Source organism: Rhynchophorus ferrugineus, unplaced genomic scaffold, assembly GCF_030347505.1.
Source record: "Rhynchophorus ferrugineus isolate W39M unplaced genomic scaffold, kcgeb_rfMv2 rfM4, whole genome shotgun sequence".
NCBI lineage: Eukaryota > Metazoa > Arthropoda > Insecta > Coleoptera > Curculionidae > Rhynchophorus > Rhynchophorus ferrugineus.
In genome coordinates, this window is record NW_027472583.1 from 41,968,538 (window position 1) to 41,987,222 (window position 18,685).

An 18,685-nucleotide genomic window follows, 5' to 3' on the forward strand; every position below is an offset into this window, starting at 1 on the left:
TAACTAAAATAATTACAAAAGTTGGTCTTAAATGTACTAATAGAGTAAAACCACTGAAAAAGGAGAGATACAAAAATAACAAGGAAGGGATCCAGAATAAAAAGTCACACGCAAAAATTGTACAACCGAGTTGTGTAAAATACTCAGATAAATACCTAACTGAAGACTGCAAAAAATTACAAAAAAAAATACAGCCAAAATGTTCAAACTGCGGAGATCATTCAGTAAGTTACAAAGGATGTGTATTAGCAAAACCGTTTCAAGACAAATAAAATGACTGAACCTAAGCCGAAGTTAAAATCACTGAAAAGAAGCACAAGAAGGAAATATTTAGCCAATTTAATGAAAACATTAAATATGCTCAGAATAAGAATGAGAGAGTATAACAGGTCAATTGAAAAGTTCCGGGCCTTTCCAAGGTAGTCAATGAAAATTATTCCATGCACATCCCAAAATACAGACGCCATAACTTTGCCAGCCGACTGTTGCGTTTTCCCACGCTTTGGAACGGATTCATCGTGTGCACTCCACTCGGATGAAATAATGGAGCCATTTTTCATCCGTTGTCACATATCGACGCAAAAACTCGGGTTTATTATGCTTGATCATCTTCAAACAATTCTCCGAATCATCAACTCGTCGTTGTTTTTGGTCAAAATTGAGCTCGCGCGGCACCCACTTTGCACAGAGCTTTCTCATACCCAAATATTCGTGAATGATATGATGTTCACTTTGAGTTAATATATTTAGAGTGTCTGCTATTTCATTCAATTTCAATTTATGGCCATTCAAAATCATTTTGTGGATTTTTTAATGTTTTCGTCGGTAGCAACCTCTTTTGGGCGTCCACTGCGTTCACCGCCTTTTGTGTTCATTTCACCACGTCTAAACTTAGCATACCAATCCTTGATGGTTGATTTTCCTGAGGCAGTGTCCGGAAACTCAGCATCAACCTAAGTTTTGCTTCAACTGTATTTTTTCCCTTCAAAAAGAAATATTTTATCAACATGTGAAATTCCTTTTTATCCATTTTTTTCACAGTAACAAAAGTTGCTTCACTCAAAATGCTATAATTCACAAACTAATGATTCAATAGCTGCAAAAGTTATACACGCATCTTTTGCTGATTAAGGCTAACTAAGAAACGTATTGATTTAATTCTAATAGCGCCATCTATGTGCCAGGCTGGGGACTTTTCAACTGACCTGTTAAGGACCTTCCTAGATAGGTACCTAGTTTTAAATCAATGTGGAGACAAATTATGGGTTAGTCGGCAAAGATTAGTAATAATATATAGTCTATTCAAAATAACAGCGAACTCACGTTATCAAAATGTTGTATATAGTAATGTTAATGTACTGTCTCTAGCAATTTGTAAATTCGTTTTAAGATCAGACAATATTTTCCTTTTCTCTTTTTTCTAGTTAAAAAGAGATACAATTTGATATGTTCGAACAGGTAACCCAATTAGCTACAAAAGTTCCCCAGTTTCCAAACTTCAAAGTCAAAATCAGTATGATGTTCGCTCTATCAGAGATAAAATATATGAACTGTATAAAAACAGTGAGTAGTTCTTCAATTCAAACATAATATAATACAATTATTTCAGAGAAAACGATTAATCTGGAAAGTAGGCATAGAAAATTTAGAGATGTGCAGCTGTTTGAGCGATGTAGATCATCGCCTCATACACTGTTGGGAAATATAGGATTTTAATGGTATAAACATAATCCACGGAGAGGTCGAACGGAACTTCCAAACATTTATTACAGAATTTATTATTTCAGATTGTGTATTTAGTTCAGTTCCAACCTTCGTAGGGTGAAGACGTATTTTCAATACGGTCCAAGCTATAAAAAGATACCTTTCTTTAAAAAAACCCAGTATTTTATTACGGTTATTTAATTGAGTGTTAAAAACGCATAACAGATGCGGCTATCCGTCTCTCAGTGGACCTAAAGTGTAGTGAATACGTGTTTACGTGACCAGACAAAAGGACTGCATCTCATTTTTATTGGTGTTTAAAATTATTTCATCTTATTTTACAACAGTCCGTTTGAAATTCATTTATAGTATTTATAGTAAAAAACTAGTGCTAAAATAACGTAAGTGAAAAATGAAGTGCGTGAAATAAACAATGTATTTATTTTATTTTTTTTATCCTCTGGAAGTAAATTAAATAAAATATTACAAATTAAAAAATGGCAAACCATAGCGATTCAACCAAATCACCTGCACACTTTGATATAAGATTAGAACAAACAGCAATAACGCAAACTCCACCATCAGAATGGACTACAGTCATTAACAAAAAACGATTGAGAAGTCCAGAAGAAGAAATCGCGAGGAAACAAACAAGAATCAGTGACTATTGGTTGCAGAAACCGAGAGAGACAAAAAACAGTTTTAGCAACCTATCGGAAGAAATTGAAGAGAACATACAACCAAGCCCTGAAAAAGTTGTTCCCAAACCACCACCAATAACAGTCTATAAGGTAGGAATAATAAAAAACATCCATGACTTATTGAAAACCATTACTACGAACTACACAATTAAAACAGTGAGCTATGAAACAATTAAAATCCAATTGTTCGAAGCGGATCACTTTAAAGTTCTTATAAAAGAATTAGATGAAAGAAACACCCAATACCATACATTCAGGCCAAAATCCGAGAGAACATTTAAATTCGTATTAAAAGGATTACATCACGGTACGGACTTTAACAACATCAAGGTAGCACTAGCTGAAAAAGGCCACGAGGTCGTAAATATTCACAATATACGACATCACACGACAAAAAAACCTCTGCCTATGTTTTATATAGACATAAAACCTAATGGAAATAATAAGGCGGTGTATGAAATCACCAAATTGGAAAATAATATTATTAAATGCGAACCACCACATATAAAAAGAATTATACCACTATGCACAAGGTGTCAAGCGCACGGGCACACAAAGACTTACTGTCGCAAATCATATAGATGCGTAAAATGTGCAGGAGAACATAAGACAGGAGATTGTACTCGTAAAGTTCGCGATGAAAAAGTGAAATGTGTTAACTGTAACGGAAATCATCCAGCGAACTACAAGGGTTGCGCAGTTCACAAGCAACTACAGCAGAAACTCTATCCTGCCTTAAGGGAAAAAAGGCATCAACAAAAACAATCCACTACTACCAATCTACCACTACCCACCAGAACAAGTCAACCAGACATAACTTATGCCCAAATAGTTGAAAATGGTTCAGCACAAAAACGAGAGACAATATCTCAACCTACTGAAACTAGCAACATCTCAAGATTAGAAAATATGATGGCCAAACTAATGGATCAAATGAGTACGATGCTTGGTCTACTCACAACCGTCGTAAGCAAACTTGCCTAATGCCTGAAACCAATAGCTACAAAATCGCCGTCTGGAATGCCAATGGGCTCCAACAACACGCCAGGGAACTAAAAATGTTCGTAAATGAACAAAATATTGACGTTATGATGGTTTCCGAAACACACTTTATGGACAAGAATTATCTGAAAGTTCCTAAATATAAGCTTTATCATACAAATCACCCTGATGATAAAGCACATGGAGGTACGGCCATAATAATTCGAGATGATATAAAGCATTTCGAAAAAGAAAAATTCCGCAAAGACTACCTGCAAGCCACCAGTATAACCATAGAGGAAGCCCATGGACCATTAACAATTTCTGCGATTTATTGCCCACCCAAACATAACAACAAGGCAGAACAATTTCAAGAATTCTTCAGTACGCTAGGTAATAGATTTATAGCAGGAGGAGATTATAATGCAAAACATTTAATGTGGGGTTCAAGAATAATAACCTCAAAAGGTAGAGAACTGCTCAAAGCCATAAGGAAAGATAACTTACAACATATCTCTACTGGTGAACCAACATATTGGCCTTCAGACAGAAATAAAAAACCAGATACAATAGATTTCTGTATTACAAAAAATATTGATCCAAAAAAGTGTCAGGCAGAATCATGTTTCGACCTGTCTTCTGATCATTCACCAATAATAGTAACAATTTCTTCAAAAATTACCATCAAAGATAAACCCCCTTCTCTGTGCAATAATAGAACTAACTGGCCCTCATTTAGAGAAAACTTAGACCAAAATATCTCTCTAAACTTACCGTTACAAACTGAAATGGATATAGAAATAGCAGTAATAAATCTTACAAAAAATATACAGGAGGCAGCATATTCCGCGACTCCCAACAGTGAAACATTTCCAAGAAAAAATACACATATATCATGTACAATACAGAAAAAGATAGCAGAAAAAAGAAAGTTACGACGAAATTGGCAACAGCAAAGGACTGAAGAGAATAAAAGAAAATTTAATAGGGCCATAAAAGAGCTGAGAGATCTAATCCAAATTGAACAAAACCAAGGCATTCAAGAATACCTAGAAAACTTGACATCAACTGAGGCTACAGACTATTCGTTGTGGAAAGCAACAAAAAAGCTTAGGAGATCCCAGCAGCATAACCCACCTATTAAAACAAGCGAAAATAATTGGGCGAGAAGCAATAAAGAGAAGGCCGACATTTTCTCAAAACACTTAAAAAATGTTTTTAAACCTTTCCAGTCTCAGCTACATAAAGATGACGAAAATAAAATTACTAGCTTTCTAGATCCGCCATTTAAAATGGATTTACCGCACGAGAAATTAACGGTCAAAAAAGTTAAACATACAATAATGAGAGAGATTAATATTAAAAAAGCTCCTGGTTATGACTTAATTACTGGCAAAATTTTAAAAGAACTATCAGAAAAGGCTATAAAACTATTAACATATATATTTAATGCTATGCTACGAATTAATTACTTCCCTAGTATCTGGAAAGTAGCTAAAATATTAATGATACTTAAACCAGGAAAAATACCAGAAGCTGTGACCTCCTACCGACTAATAAGTTTAATACCAATAATCTCGAAAGTTTTCGAGAAATTATACATAAAAAAACTAAACTATATAATAGAAAAAAGAAAAATTATTCCAGAACATCAGTTTGGCTTTCGCAATAAGCATGGGACTATAGAACAAGTGCATAGACTTGTAAACCAAATAAACGCTGACCTAAATGCCAAAAGATATTGTTCGGCTGCTTTCCTAGACATATCTCAGGCTTTTGACAAAGTATGGCATACGGGCTTGCAGGTTAAACTAAAGAAACTTCTCCCTCATCCCGACTATCAGCTACTAAAATCGTATCTTACTGACAGACATTTTATTGTAAATCAAGGCGATGAACATACCGAATTAAATCCCATATATTCAAGAGTCCAGCAAGGTAGTGTACTGGGTCCAGTACTGTATCTTCTGTATACGGCTGATCTGCCCACCACAAAAATAACTACTGTGATAACATATGCAGACCACACAGCAATCTTAGCATCCCATGAAGATACAATCACAGCATCAATAAACCTACAAACCCACCTGGAGCAAATACAATTATGGTTGAAGACATGGCGCATTAAAGCCAATGAATCAAAATCCACGCATATAACGTTTACCCTGCGTAGAAGAACATGTCCACCAGTGAATATCAATCATCATCAACTACCCCAAGCAGAGCATGTTAAATATCTTGGTATGCATTTAGATCGACGCCTAACCTGGAAGAAGCACATACTCTCTAAACGGAAACAACTAGGACTAAAATTATATCAAATGTAGTGGCTCATTGGGCGCAAATCCAAGTTATCATTAGATAACAAGGTATTGCTGTATGAGTCTATACTCAAGCCCATTTGGACATATGGAATTCAACTATGGGGTACCGCTAGCAAATCTAATATATCCATCATTCAACGGTTCCAAAATAAGGTGTTGCGTGCCATTGTTGATGCTCCGTACTATATTTCAAATAAAGTGATACAACGCGATATTCCTCTAGAACCTATAACGAGTGTAATCCAACGTGTTTGTGTGAAGTACTTCCAAAGAGTGTCAGTGCATCCCAATGTACTCGCTAATCAGCTAAATATGCGACGTGATAGTGAAGTGCGTAGACTAAAACGTTTAACACCACCTGATCTGATTACTGGACATATGTAGAGTTTAGAATAAGCATTAGAATAAGACTAATTAATTAAAATAATATTTTATACAGAAAATTGCTTAATGAAGTGATTTTCTACATGCCATGTATATATAATATAAACAGAAGAAATACTTATTGCCAATAGGGCAGATTGTGGACTCACGAAGAGTAATAAAAAAAAAAAGATTGTGTATTTAGATGAGACATGGATATTTCAGAATGGAACATTCGGTCACTCATGGCAAAATGATAATAAGAGTAGTATAAAAAGAACAAACGTTGATGGAAAAGGTAAACACTGGAATAAGAAATGATTGGCTTATTTTAATGATAATATTTATTAATAATTCATTGCAGATATATTGTTCTTCATGCTAGAAAGAGGAATGGTTTTATTCGTGGAGCTTAGTTTTCCTCTAAGTCCAAGCGAGACGACCATAGGAAAATGAACCATAAATTGTTTTTGCTGTGATTTGAAAATCAGCTCTTAAAGAAGGCTGCAATTACGAGGTAGCTTTCAATACATGAATTAAGTTTTGAATAAACTATGCTAAAAAGTGAACTATTTCAAATTATTACTGGGTAAATGATATATTTAATTGCGTTTTATGTAATGTAGCTTTTTAGAAATAGGGCTTAAATAGATACATGGTAGATCAGGTAGATAAACAATATGGCCATATATTATTACATCTTCCTCCCTATGACTGTAAATTCAATACAATCACATTGATATGGGGTGTAACAAAGAATTATTACAATAAACGTGCAGGTCAAGAAGGATATACAAACAAGAAAGGTCTGAATATGTGGAAAGAAGTATTGTCTACACTGGATAAGAAATTGACAAATAGTGGAATCGTAAACAAGTGTTGGATAGACTGAAAATTAGCAGCTTAGTTATTCACTTGAAGCAATTCCGAAAGTGACAGTAATTGAATGGAACTTTCCAGATGAGATTATGATCTAATGCTGACAAATACCTAAACAGGGTGATGAAAGAAGAAACAAATAAATGTGTAGTATATCAAAAGACATTTTGGAAATACGTCATCAAGATGTTTACGTATTGCCTGTCTCAATTTGTAAATTTGTTTTAGAATAAGACAATATTTTCCGTCTCATTTTATTCTAGTTAAAAAGATATACTAGTCTCTAAAAGTCGTCTGGTTGCCAAACGTATGTACAACACTTCAAAACAATAATGATACAAGAGGTTATAAACCGGCAAACGTTATTTTAATGCTTTTCTTGTTTCCATAAATTTCAAATCGCTGCTTATTACTACTCTGAATGAAAACTCCGAAGCCAGACAGAACAGATTAAGTCTCTAATCAGTTACTTTGAACAGGAACGAAATAATGGAGGCCACCACTTACCAGTAAAATTCATTAGAGAAGTATTTTTACTGTTAAATATTAATTTGCTGCGATTTTTATTGAAATTATTATTTAATGTATTGCAGCTGCACTGAATATTAGCATGGACACGGTAATATTGCTTTTAAAAAAATACAATGCATATAATAAAATGAAGGAAGACTTATTATTTCAATTTATATATTTGGATGAGACGTGGATATTTTAGAATGGGGTCAATGGGGCAAGATGATAATAAAAATAGTGTTATGACAACAAAAAAAAGGTAAAAATTGGAATAAAAATTGATTAGGCTTTATTAATTATAACGTTTATTAATAATAATTAATCATTGCAGATATATTGTGCTTCATGCTGGAAAGAATGGTTAATAACACCTTCGGTTTGGATGAACTCAATCAGACATATTGAAGAAGAAATTGACAAAAGATTAAATTGTTAACAAATGTTAGACAGTTTGGAAATTAACGGCTTAGTTATTCACTTGATTGAAACTTCCTGAATATGATATTATTCAATGTCGCCAATTTATAAGACAGGGCGATCAGAGTCGAAACAAATGAAGGTGAGTATATAATTAAAATACGATAACTATAGGAAATGTCATTGTAGAGTGTAAAAGATTTATGCACAGATATGTGATTTATGTGCACATATATATGAGATATTGTTCAGAATATACATGACCGTTTTATTAAAATGTATCGGGAGAAAAAGAATAGTAATTGTTTTGCAGATATGGCAAATACATTAAGGAAAATGCTGTGATTATATCTAGTATGATCAAGAAAGATGAATACAGGTATTGACAGAACGTAAAACGTGAAATATATTACCTGGATATACAATTGTTAATTAAGTGGATTAGGCCTCCAGGAAATATAAAGACCGAAGTGGCTAGAACTCATAGGTGGTATAGAAAAGAGTTTAATGTACAAACCTACAAACCTACTTTATCCTACAAACTATTATTACTGTGTAGTTAATTGTAGATTAGATTTACTATAATGTTAAAATAAATTACATTCGATAACAATATTTTTGATTAATTATTTTACTTAGATTAGAATGTTGTTGTCAAAGTCAAATTAAACTAAAACTCAGAGTTGATATCGCCACATTGCGACGTTTTGACGTCGCAAATTTACATGACGTATGTATAAAACTTCCTGGAATAGACTGTAAATATTTCATTAATATAATAGCATTAATATAATAGCATTAATATAATAGCATTAATATAATAATATTATTAATATGATTAATATAACTGTATGCATTTGATGAAGAAGATCAGGTGATGATGAAGATAATAGAAAATGATCTAGAGGCTGAGGCCAACTGCCAACTACGACGATGTCCTGAGGAACAGCGGCCTAAGCGCCGGCTATGTATTGATGATGAAAAATGTAATGGATTCACTATTGTAAATCACTGCTGAATCAAGACGAAATAGGGAATTTAAAAATAGGGTTTTTAAATGAATGACCACTGACGATAAGTTGAAACATATGCGGCAATAAGATGAAGAAAAGATGGTGGAAGCTCGAAGAGAGGTTGGCTCAGAAGATCTGATACATACACCATATAACTGCGACCTTGACCCGTCCGATTGCTATTTCTTCCGGTCTGTGCAAAACAACCATAATGGCTCAAAGCTGCCATCAAAAAAAATTTAACAGTTTAAACAGAAATGGAATTATAGTTTCACTAGAAACGTGAAAAATATAAATAACAAAAATAAAATGTGACATTTATGAATAAACTGAAATTGAAAACCTGAAAAAATATACGAAATTATTTTTTCCACAATCCATTATATTCTATATAATATTAAAAGAACTAAGAACATTGTTAAGCAAAATTAAAATTTTCAACAAATCCCTATATATAAAAGACAACTTTCCTATCATAAAAATAATTTTTAAAAAATAACATCCATTATCATAAAAATAATATTGCCATATGTTTATCAGTAACTATTTAGTCCTCCTACGGTTGCGATAGCCGCGGATTCGAATCCTACTGGGCTATACGTGTACTTTATGTTTATGATTAAAATTGTAATTGTCTTTATAGGCAACAGTGGAAAATCCGACAAGGAATAACCATCCCAGTCAGACTAGTAACCAGGCCGGGTAAGACCGGATGTCTTCTGGGTGGTTTCTAAGTTGGTCAGTTGCCAGTCAGTAGACTTAATACCCAGGAACATCGTTCGAGATAAAGACCCATGAAGGCTTTAAAATATATCAAAATTATTTACAAGAGCAAATATAAAAAAAAAATAATTGTAACTATTATATATAAAAATAAAATCGGCATATATTTACATATTTTCTGTACTAATAATATCTACCTGCCAATTCTCGAATCTGATGGTAAAACAGCAGGACTTTGTCGACGATCCTGCGAAGGAGGTATAAAAACATCTTGATTTTTATCCACGGATATTCTTTTAGATCCTCGTCTTTCTGTAGAAGCTCTTCGTTTATCCTCTTTGACAGGATGACTACTTGGTACTTGTAGTGTCTGCTCGTCTTTTTCCAATTCTTGTTTGGAATCATGTTTACTTTTTTTATCTGTATGTGCGGATACAGGACTTGCATCGGCTTGCGGTTTAGGTTCAAGTTCAGCTTCAGGAGCCTCTGTAATTTCCACAGTGGGTACTACATTATCATCGGTAGGTTTATCAACAGCAATTGAAGTATCTTTATCTTCTGCAGCCATATTTCCGTCGGAAACGTTAGGATCTTCTTTAGGCTCTTCCATACTTCAAAATACGCCAGTTATTAAATAAAGTATTTCTAGTTGCATAAAATTATGACATTTTCCTACCGTCTCAATTTAAGTTGGCAATAACTTTAAATTTTGTTTGTAATCGTTGAAAGTTATCCAATTAACTACCAATAACTTTTAGTAATAATATAGTAATATTACAATAAAAACATCACAAAATAATGAATAATTGTCAAGAATTAGTAATATGGCTTCGGAAAATGAATTTCACCGAAGAAATTCCAGATTCTTTTGTAGAGTAAGTAATATATAGTTCTAAAATAAAGACAATAATTTGTGTTGTTATTTTAAGAATTTGTAATAATTCAACTTTATTTATATGGGAACAATTGATGCAAAATGTCGTTCATAAGAGAGAAGCTGAGAATATCAAGAAAAATATAATATTGCATCGCTTACAACAAAAAGATTTAAATAGACAGGTTTGTTTTCTTTTTATAATATATCCTTTATTCCTATAAATTATATATTTCAGGATGAATTTATATACAAGATGAAAGATGTTGAACTATTTAGAAAAAAAAAGACTTTACAGAATAAATTACATTTGTTAAATGATACTGTTCAGGATAAACAAATAAGATTGCAGCAGCTATCACACAACACTAAAGTGAAAGGTTACTATAGACAGGCTTTATTTTATATGTAATTTGCTAAGGCTTATGTATTATTTTAGAGTTGACAGTTGATTTTCTGAAGAAGAAACTCAGCCAGAACAAGCAACGGAAATATTTATTGGATTTAAAGAAGCAACAATTAGAAAACCAAAACCATGAAGCTGTAGAAATGTTAACCAAACTGAGAAATGTTACTCCTGTTGAAGTTGAATTAAGTAATAACACTAAAGAGATAACAAAAACATTGGAAAAATGTTCAGAAAAATTAACTGAAATTATAAAACAAAACTTGATATCCAAACAAAATATTACTCAAAGTAATACACTTAATACAATGAGTAAAAAAAAAAAACCTGCTGATATGTCTTCAATAGCCTCCTACATGGCAATTAGAGAAAAAAAAGACTTTAATAATGTATCTACTAGTCTTATACAGAAATTTCAAAGTAAAGAGAACATATCTCCGAATATTTCACCTGGACATGTTAAACGAAACATGTTGAGGACACCCGAAGTTTTAGTTGAAGTCCCTAAAATACAACCAGATAAAAGAGAATCACTAGGAATTTTAAATGAATCTTTTTTAAACAATGATAGCTTTTTTGATGTATCTAAAACATTCTTGTCTTGTAACAAACTGGATAATAACAGTAGAAATAATGAATATTTTAATACCTTAGATTCTAATGATTCTGTTATATTTAATTATAACAAGAAATCTAATAAAGATAAATTAAATAATCTGACTAATAAAAACTACAATGATGATATAATTAACATGGACTTGCATGAAATTTTAAAATTGAATAACAGACATTTAGTTTATAATGTCCTTCAAAAAATTATTGAGGATATAAAGTTGAAATTTACAATGATGGTGTCAATGCCAAGCCAGTCCAAACAAAAGTATATTATATTATTTCAATTAATTTTATATAATCATACATAATTTAATTTTTAGCAAACAAAGAGAAAATGAAGATGATGTGGCCAAACTCCAAGCTGTCCATATTCAAACTGAGCTGAACATTATTCGTCAAAAGAGAATTTTAGTGAATTTATTGAGCAATATAGCAAAAAAGAAAGCACAAATTTTGGTAAATGTTAATAATCCTGTAGGTGCTTCATGGTTTTAATATTCAATTTTAGGAAATAATTGGTCAAGACAATGGAGAATATCTGGATTTCGCTATAAAAGAAGTTAGAACTGATACTTCATTAGCAGCCATGAAAAAAGAGATTAATTCATCAAAATTACAAGCTAACAATGAACAAGAACTACAAATAATCCAGTCAAAGATATTTAAAATAAAAAATGAAATTGTAGTAAACACTTCAAATTAAAATGTTTATTATATTATAATTTATTTGGTTTTCAGGGTAGTAAAATGAGTCTGATGCAATTGGCAATTGAAGAGTTAAATAAAGTCCACATGGAACTTTTAACAAATCATGAAAAGTCTTCAAGTCCTCTTTGGCGTTTACGCCTACTTAAAGCAGAAACAAATTGGATGCAACCAATGTTGGACAATCTTTGGGAAACTGAAATTAAAATATTTGAAAGTTTTCCATTGGAGTATCAACGACAATGTACATTTACGTAAGATTTACTAAAAGAAAAAAGACCACCAAGCAATATTTTTTTCTTTTTCTAGTGATAAAAGTATATTCTATCGTGATCTTTGTATTAACAATTATTCTGAACTAGAAAAAATTAACCAAGAAGATTTACAAATTTTATGTAGTATGTTAGACAATCCACTCAGCCCTCCAGAAACAGTATTATCCAATTTAATTAGGGCAAAGGAAAAGCTAAAACTTTTAAATAGATTTAAGGAGAGGGCTAATGCCATCTATACAAAGAAATGTAAGTCTTAAATTTTTTCAACATTAGAAACACTTTTTAGATATGAAAACTTTTAGATTCTTTTGATGAACTTCAAAAACAAGAAAGCTACCTCTCATATGCTATCGATAGTCTCAAAACAATAATGCGTTCTTTTAAAGCTTCTAAAACACTAGCGGTAGGAGACTTTGTGGAACAAAGTATGAAAATATGGTTAGAGATGCCTGTTAAAGATCTTATTTCCCATAAAAGAATAGTGGAAGGTCAGACATATCAGTTTTATGAAGAAAAACTAAAATGTTTAATATAATGTTACTGTTAGTGTTATAACGTTATATTTTCTGCCTACTTTTAATATATATCTTTATTACAATAAAACAATACATTTTTAAAATTACTTTTTTTAAGATGCTTTTAGGTTAAGTACTATTCTTCTGCATTTAACTTTGAAGGAGGAAGAATCATTAATGACAGTTTTACAAGCAGATGAACTGTCAATTTTTTGCATGTATTATCCTTGTCATTTTCTATATGTTCGAGAAAGATAATCAGTGGCTTATGGAGAATCTTTACTGTTCAGTGGGGTTTGTGGCTGCAGATTGATCAAAATAATTTCATATTCCAATAGATTTAAATTCGACAGAATAACAAAATAATAATAATGAATTACGAGGTCTTTGGATTTAGAGATGAATTTACTGATAGTGATGAAGAATATAAAGACGAGGCTAACCTTAGCAGCGCTGAAGATTGTGAACGCCACTCAAATTCAATTATCACAGGAAAGAAAAGATCGGACAAATGTCTCTCGGTAAATATTTTCCAATGCAGTTTCTGTGGTTATCAAACTCCATTTCGATACATACTAAAGAGACATTATCAAGGATGTCAAATGAAATCTGGTCCCATCAGCAGAGTATGGGAATGTTCCAAGTGCAAAAAAGTATTTCCACACCACAGTCACTTGAGGCGACATAAACTAAAAGTCCACAAATCACAGATTTTTTCTTGTCGTAATTGTCTGCTTGAAACAACTGATGAAAAGAACTACAAGTCTCATTTTATTAAAGATAAATGTCCGAAGAAAAAAATGTACCAATGTGAAAAATGTCCCTATAAAGCTAGTTCCAGAGCGAGAGTGATAGACCATGAAAAGACTCATAATCCAAACAGACAAGGTGTCTCAAAAAAGAATTTTACTTGCACGGAATGCAATCGTGTTTTGGCAACTTTGAAGCTATATAAAAGGCATTTAATGAGTCATAGTTCAATAAAGAAGAATTATTGTTGTGAATACTGTGATTATATCACAGAAGACTTGGATAGTTTAGATGAACATAAAATGATACATCCAAATGTTCGTGAAATGCTTCTGGTTCAATGCAGTCGCTGTGATTTGAATTTTTTCAATTTAAAAGAACTTAAAGAACACCTTGAGCGTGATGCTTGTACAAAACGGAAAAGGACAGCTCGAGTAACAAGGTAAATATATAATATATGTCTTCTATATAATTAAATACAATTTAATGAATTTCTATTACAGTAGTACTAAATTAAAAAAAGAAAAAGCTTCGGAAGTGAGTGAAGAAAGTACATTAGCCTTCACCTGTCATTTATGCCCTTATGCAACAAAACGTCTTCAATTATTAACACGGCATTGCTTAACAATTCATCATATTGATATATACAAGAAACAAAAATTATCAGCCCTAGACCAAGAAAAGGGATATGTCTGTACACGATGTACATTTGTTACAAAGTACTTTAGCAATTTAACAAGGCATATAAAATTAATTCACTGCTTGGGTAATAAAGGATTAGCTAATCTAAAACCTCGCCCTGCACCTAATGACAATATAACAGGAAAAAATGTCTCTGAGTACAAGTGTGATGTATGTGATATAGTGATTGTTGATCAATACCAGCTAGCTTATCACAAATTTGATAAACACAGGTATGTCAAAAATTTTTAAGAACACAGTCTAAACATATTGAAATATAAACTTTATATTTACGTCATTTTTTACGTATTTTAGTATTTTGTCCAATATAAAACAAATATTTTCATTAATGGTCATTTAAATATTATTTTTAATTCTACTAAATTTAAGGGAGGTAGGTAAAGATCAGTTTTTTTTGCCTTTCAGCCAAAAGATAATACCTTCTGATTATAAATTCCCAGTCAGAATAAAAATTGAAATGTTATTTATACAAATTTTTTTAATGTAGTTTCTGGTGCCGTCAAGAGGTGATACCCCTAGCCTTTTGTTAATTTACTTATGTGTTAGTCCAGGATTATATATAAAATATTCCATTATTTAATAATGTGCAGTGCTTTCCAGGTTTCTATGTAAAACTTTGTATCAAGTGTTCAACGCACCCAATGTTTATTTTCTAATTTGCAACTTATGTACAATATCTTTGTCGCGTAAAACACATTTTAGCTTTATTTTACGTATCAACATTTATACGTGGGTTAAAAACGATTACAAGTTATTTATTAGTCTGCATGACTTTAATCGATTTTTACAAGAGTCGTATTGAGACTTGAACAAAAGTTTTACGCGGTCGCCCATATCGGTATCTTTAGGGTATGTTGTATAATTTGAAAAAGTCGTTTATTATTTCTCGATGATCGTTTCCTGGAATGGTTTTCTACAGGTCATGTATATATTAGTTATCATAAGAAATATAGATTGAACCACTAATGATAATAATTACAAAAAATTAATTCTGAGGTACTTCCATTATATACCAATCCATAACTTGCTTTGCTAACCAATCCACCCGCTCATCGTAAAAAAATACTAAATTTAACAGTAGTTAACATAAGAAGCGAAAAAAGGCTAATCTTTACCCACCTCCATTATTTCAAAAACACTTAAAACACATGTATTTTCAAATTATAGGGACAAAAGTGAACTAGTAAAGTGGAAATTGAAATGTTCCATGTGTAAATACAAAAGTGCAAGCAAGAAATTGTGTTTCAATCATGGCAAATCTCATGTAAAAAATGCTAGCCATTCCAAAGTAACTTTTTACCAATTCTATAATGGTGAAAATAGAGGGACGTTCTTTATTGATTATATTAAGAATAAAGTGGCAATAAAAACTAAGACGGCAAAACGAGATGATTTACTTGATATTATTCAAGGAGAGAATATTGAAGAAGTACATATAGATAATGATGAAGATGAGGAAATATTACGTAAGTATCGTTGTTCCCAGTTTAGTAAGTTTTATAAATTTTTTTATTTATTTTTATTTTTTGGCAGAATTCAGAGGTAAAGCTCAAACGCTAAGTTTTCTGGAGGATATTTGTGTAGAAGATGAACAGGGAACCTCCAATTTGCAAAACATATTAGAATGGACTGCCAGTGATGATATTGATCTGGATAATGTAGAAAACACTGTTAACAACAATGAAGATGAAGTTCTCATCATAGAGGTCGTTAATGACGATATGGGTGAAAATAATACTGCGGGTACAGAGCCCGAGGATGTGACTGAAACAGTGTACATTTGTGAAAAATGCAACGCTACCATAAATAATCAATACGATCTACAAGCACATGCTGAGTTACATTCACTTGAAGAAGAGGATCCAAATCTTGAGCTGACATTTTATTCAAATCCTAAAGAATCAGATGAAAAATCTTCAGAGTGTCCGGAGTTAATTTTTAATTGCGGTTTATGTCAATTTTGCTCGGATTCTCAGCTTTTATTAGATCAACACCATTTAAAAGTTCATCATGCCAAAAATGAAAATAATGAAACGTTTCCAACAGACACTAATTTAACCATTAAAGAAGAATTAGAGTCAGAACAATCAGAAGTAGATTGTGCTAGTGATATGTTATCCGCAGATAATAATGGTTTACCTAGAGGTAAACAAACATTTAAGTGTACATTATGCGAGGAAACATTAATACGAAAGTCATTGTCCTTTCACACAAATCAACATGCTGCTGAATTAAATGATCATGAGCTGGAGGTTCTGTATGAGGAATATAAGCAAAATCACTTTATGTATATGTATGAGGTAAGAGCTCATTCCCTTGCTGGAGAAAAACTATTCCTATTGGGTTTACCATCTTATAAATGTAATACCTGCGGAATCACCATAAATATAAAAAAGAACATCAAAGAGCATGCCAGCGTACACACAAAAGAAGAGAACAATCCTAATTTGAAGGTGTCATTTTCGGAATTTCGAAGCGATAAACTTATTGGTACCATAATTACTACTGGGTTGCCGTCAACAGTTCGGCAACTGGAGAATCGAAACACTACTCCCTGCCATCTGGAATATGACCCCACAAAACCCATATATTCTTGCGACGAGTGCAACTTCAAGACGAATTTTGAGAATGAATTAACAAAACACAAAAAACTGCATTGGACGCGCGAAAAAGATAAAGCCTATAAGGAGAAGAACTGGATTTCATGTAACATGTGCTCTTTCACTTGTTTCAATTTAGAAGCATTTAAGGATCACATAGTTAATCATAAATTCTAGAAACATTTTGTGTGATACTTTCTATGAAAGGTTTACATGGGTTTTCGAGGGTTACAATAAAGTACATTTTCCTATCATGTTTCTGCTTATTTTATTGAATATTTGGAAGTTCATGTGGTGAGTTTTCAGAGGCTCTTCAAAAAGAACATCCTTGTAGCTGCCACAATAATTCAAAATAGATTTATCTGGGAATAAAAAATCACTATGTTTTGTGGATGGATCTCTAATACTTATATATATAATTGAGTCCACCTACTTAGTTATATAGAATTTAGAGGAAGAGGGCGCTTTACTCATCCTTTACTTATCCTTTTTACTCCCTGGATTTAAAATTTAAAAACGTTCTATATTGTATTATTAATATATCTAGTTTCAGTTAGAGCTATCTTTTCATGAAAGAAAATTAACAATTTCTCAAAATAGGAAAGAATGAAGTGTATAGAAGAAAAGTTCAAAACTAGTCTTACAGTCAAAATTGAAATAAGAATAAATAATTCGATGTTATTAAATATTTGAGATCAACTCTTGTTGCTACATTAGGTTAATTACCATCGGAAAAAAATAATCTCAGTGAAACCTGAAATAGTTAATACTGACCTCTGCTCTATGCTTTTTAGGAGTCGTGCTGATACTAGTACCAGAGGCCTAATTAACCTATTTTTCAATAGCATTTCCTTCATATACCCCTTCCAGCCATCCCGGCTTCAACCGTGAAATCACATAGTGACGCTCTTACCATGCTGGTAATTGTCAGCTGATCAAGCAGCTACGTACCCCTTGTCTTTTTCGCTCATATTTTTGTAAAATGTTTCCTCTCCTATGTCTCTAGTGTGGGCTTTCAAATTCATACTTTAGATTATAAAAACTGAATTGAGTTTTTGAAAACTTCAAACCTATGTAACCCCTAAGTTCACATATTTAACAATAAGCTCTGAAAATAATTAACAATCATAAATAGCTTTTTAACAAAAATTGCGACAGTCAGTATTAATAATAATCATTAGATTGTGGAGCAATGCCCGAATTAACAAAAAACCTAACTCTTTTTCTCTCTCGATGGAAAAGGGTGTGGTGTACCATAAACGAAACCCGGAATAATATATCACAAAAATATACACGTACATTTTTTGTTGCTGTAGATTATGTTATATCGGATGTTATGTATGTGGCCTTTTACTGAGTATCTGCCCTTTTTATAAGGTGCTGTACCATAGTTTTTCAATAGTATATATTCTATATCTACCATATTTATAATTACAGGCCACTTCGGGCTTTCAGATATGGATTCTGAATAATCAGATTTAATGCTTTAATATAATGAAAATTTCTAATTTGAATCCTTATATACACATATATACATATATATATATATATATATATATATATATATATATATTAATTTTTATTACCATAGAAATTACTAATTTCTCTGAGTTATTGTTATAACA

General features: G+C 32.0%; 3 protein-coding genes across 4 annotated transcripts in view; 2 read left to right on the forward strand and 1 right to left on the reverse strand.

Moving 5' to 3' along the window:
• LOC143195814 (dynein light chain Tctex-type 5-B) overlaps positions 1-10,243 on the reverse strand; it is a 31,943-nt gene extending 21,700 nt beyond the window's left edge. Inside the window, exon 1 of the mRNA XM_076403279.1 lies at positions 9,816-10,243. Within this exon, the coding sequence (XP_076259394.1) occupies positions 9,816-10,228 (413 nt within the window). The 5' untranslated portion in view covers positions 10,229-10,243. The remainder of the gene's footprint in view (positions 1-9,815) is intronic.
• Positions 10,244-10,315: 72 nt separating this feature from the next.
• LOC143195807 (uncharacterized) lies at positions 10,316-13,104 on the forward strand. Of its 2 annotated transcripts, none has more exons than XM_076403272.1 (9): positions 10,316-10,493; positions 10,548-10,677; positions 10,731-10,872; positions 10,932-11,778; positions 11,834-11,969; positions 12,022-12,195; positions 12,252-12,472; positions 12,528-12,739; positions 12,796-13,104. In XM_076403272.1, exons 1-9 carry the CDS (start codon positions 10,417-10,419, stop codon positions 13,026-13,028), a joined length of 2,172 nt encoding a protein of 723 aa, XP_076259387.1. In that variant the 5' UTR covers positions 10,316-10,416; the 3' UTR covers positions 13,029-13,104. The 2 variants fall into 2 exon arrangements, with proteins under 2 accessions (XP_076259387.1, XP_076259386.1); XM_076403271.1 differs by having other exon boundaries at positions 10,318-10,493; positions 12,022-12,198.
• A 151-nt stretch (positions 13,105-13,255) lies between these two features.
• On the forward strand, positions 13,256-17,316 carry LOC143195805 (uncharacterized). The gene is made up of 4 exons (XM_076403264.1): positions 13,256-14,200; positions 14,262-14,672; positions 15,628-15,926; positions 15,994-17,316. The coding sequence occupies exons 1-4, from the start codon at positions 13,380-13,382 to the stop codon at positions 17,235-17,237; spliced, it is 2,775 nt and encodes a 924-aa protein (XP_076259379.1). The 5' UTR covers positions 13,256-13,379; the 3' UTR covers positions 17,238-17,316.
• Positions 17,317-18,685: the final 1,369 nt, after the last annotated feature.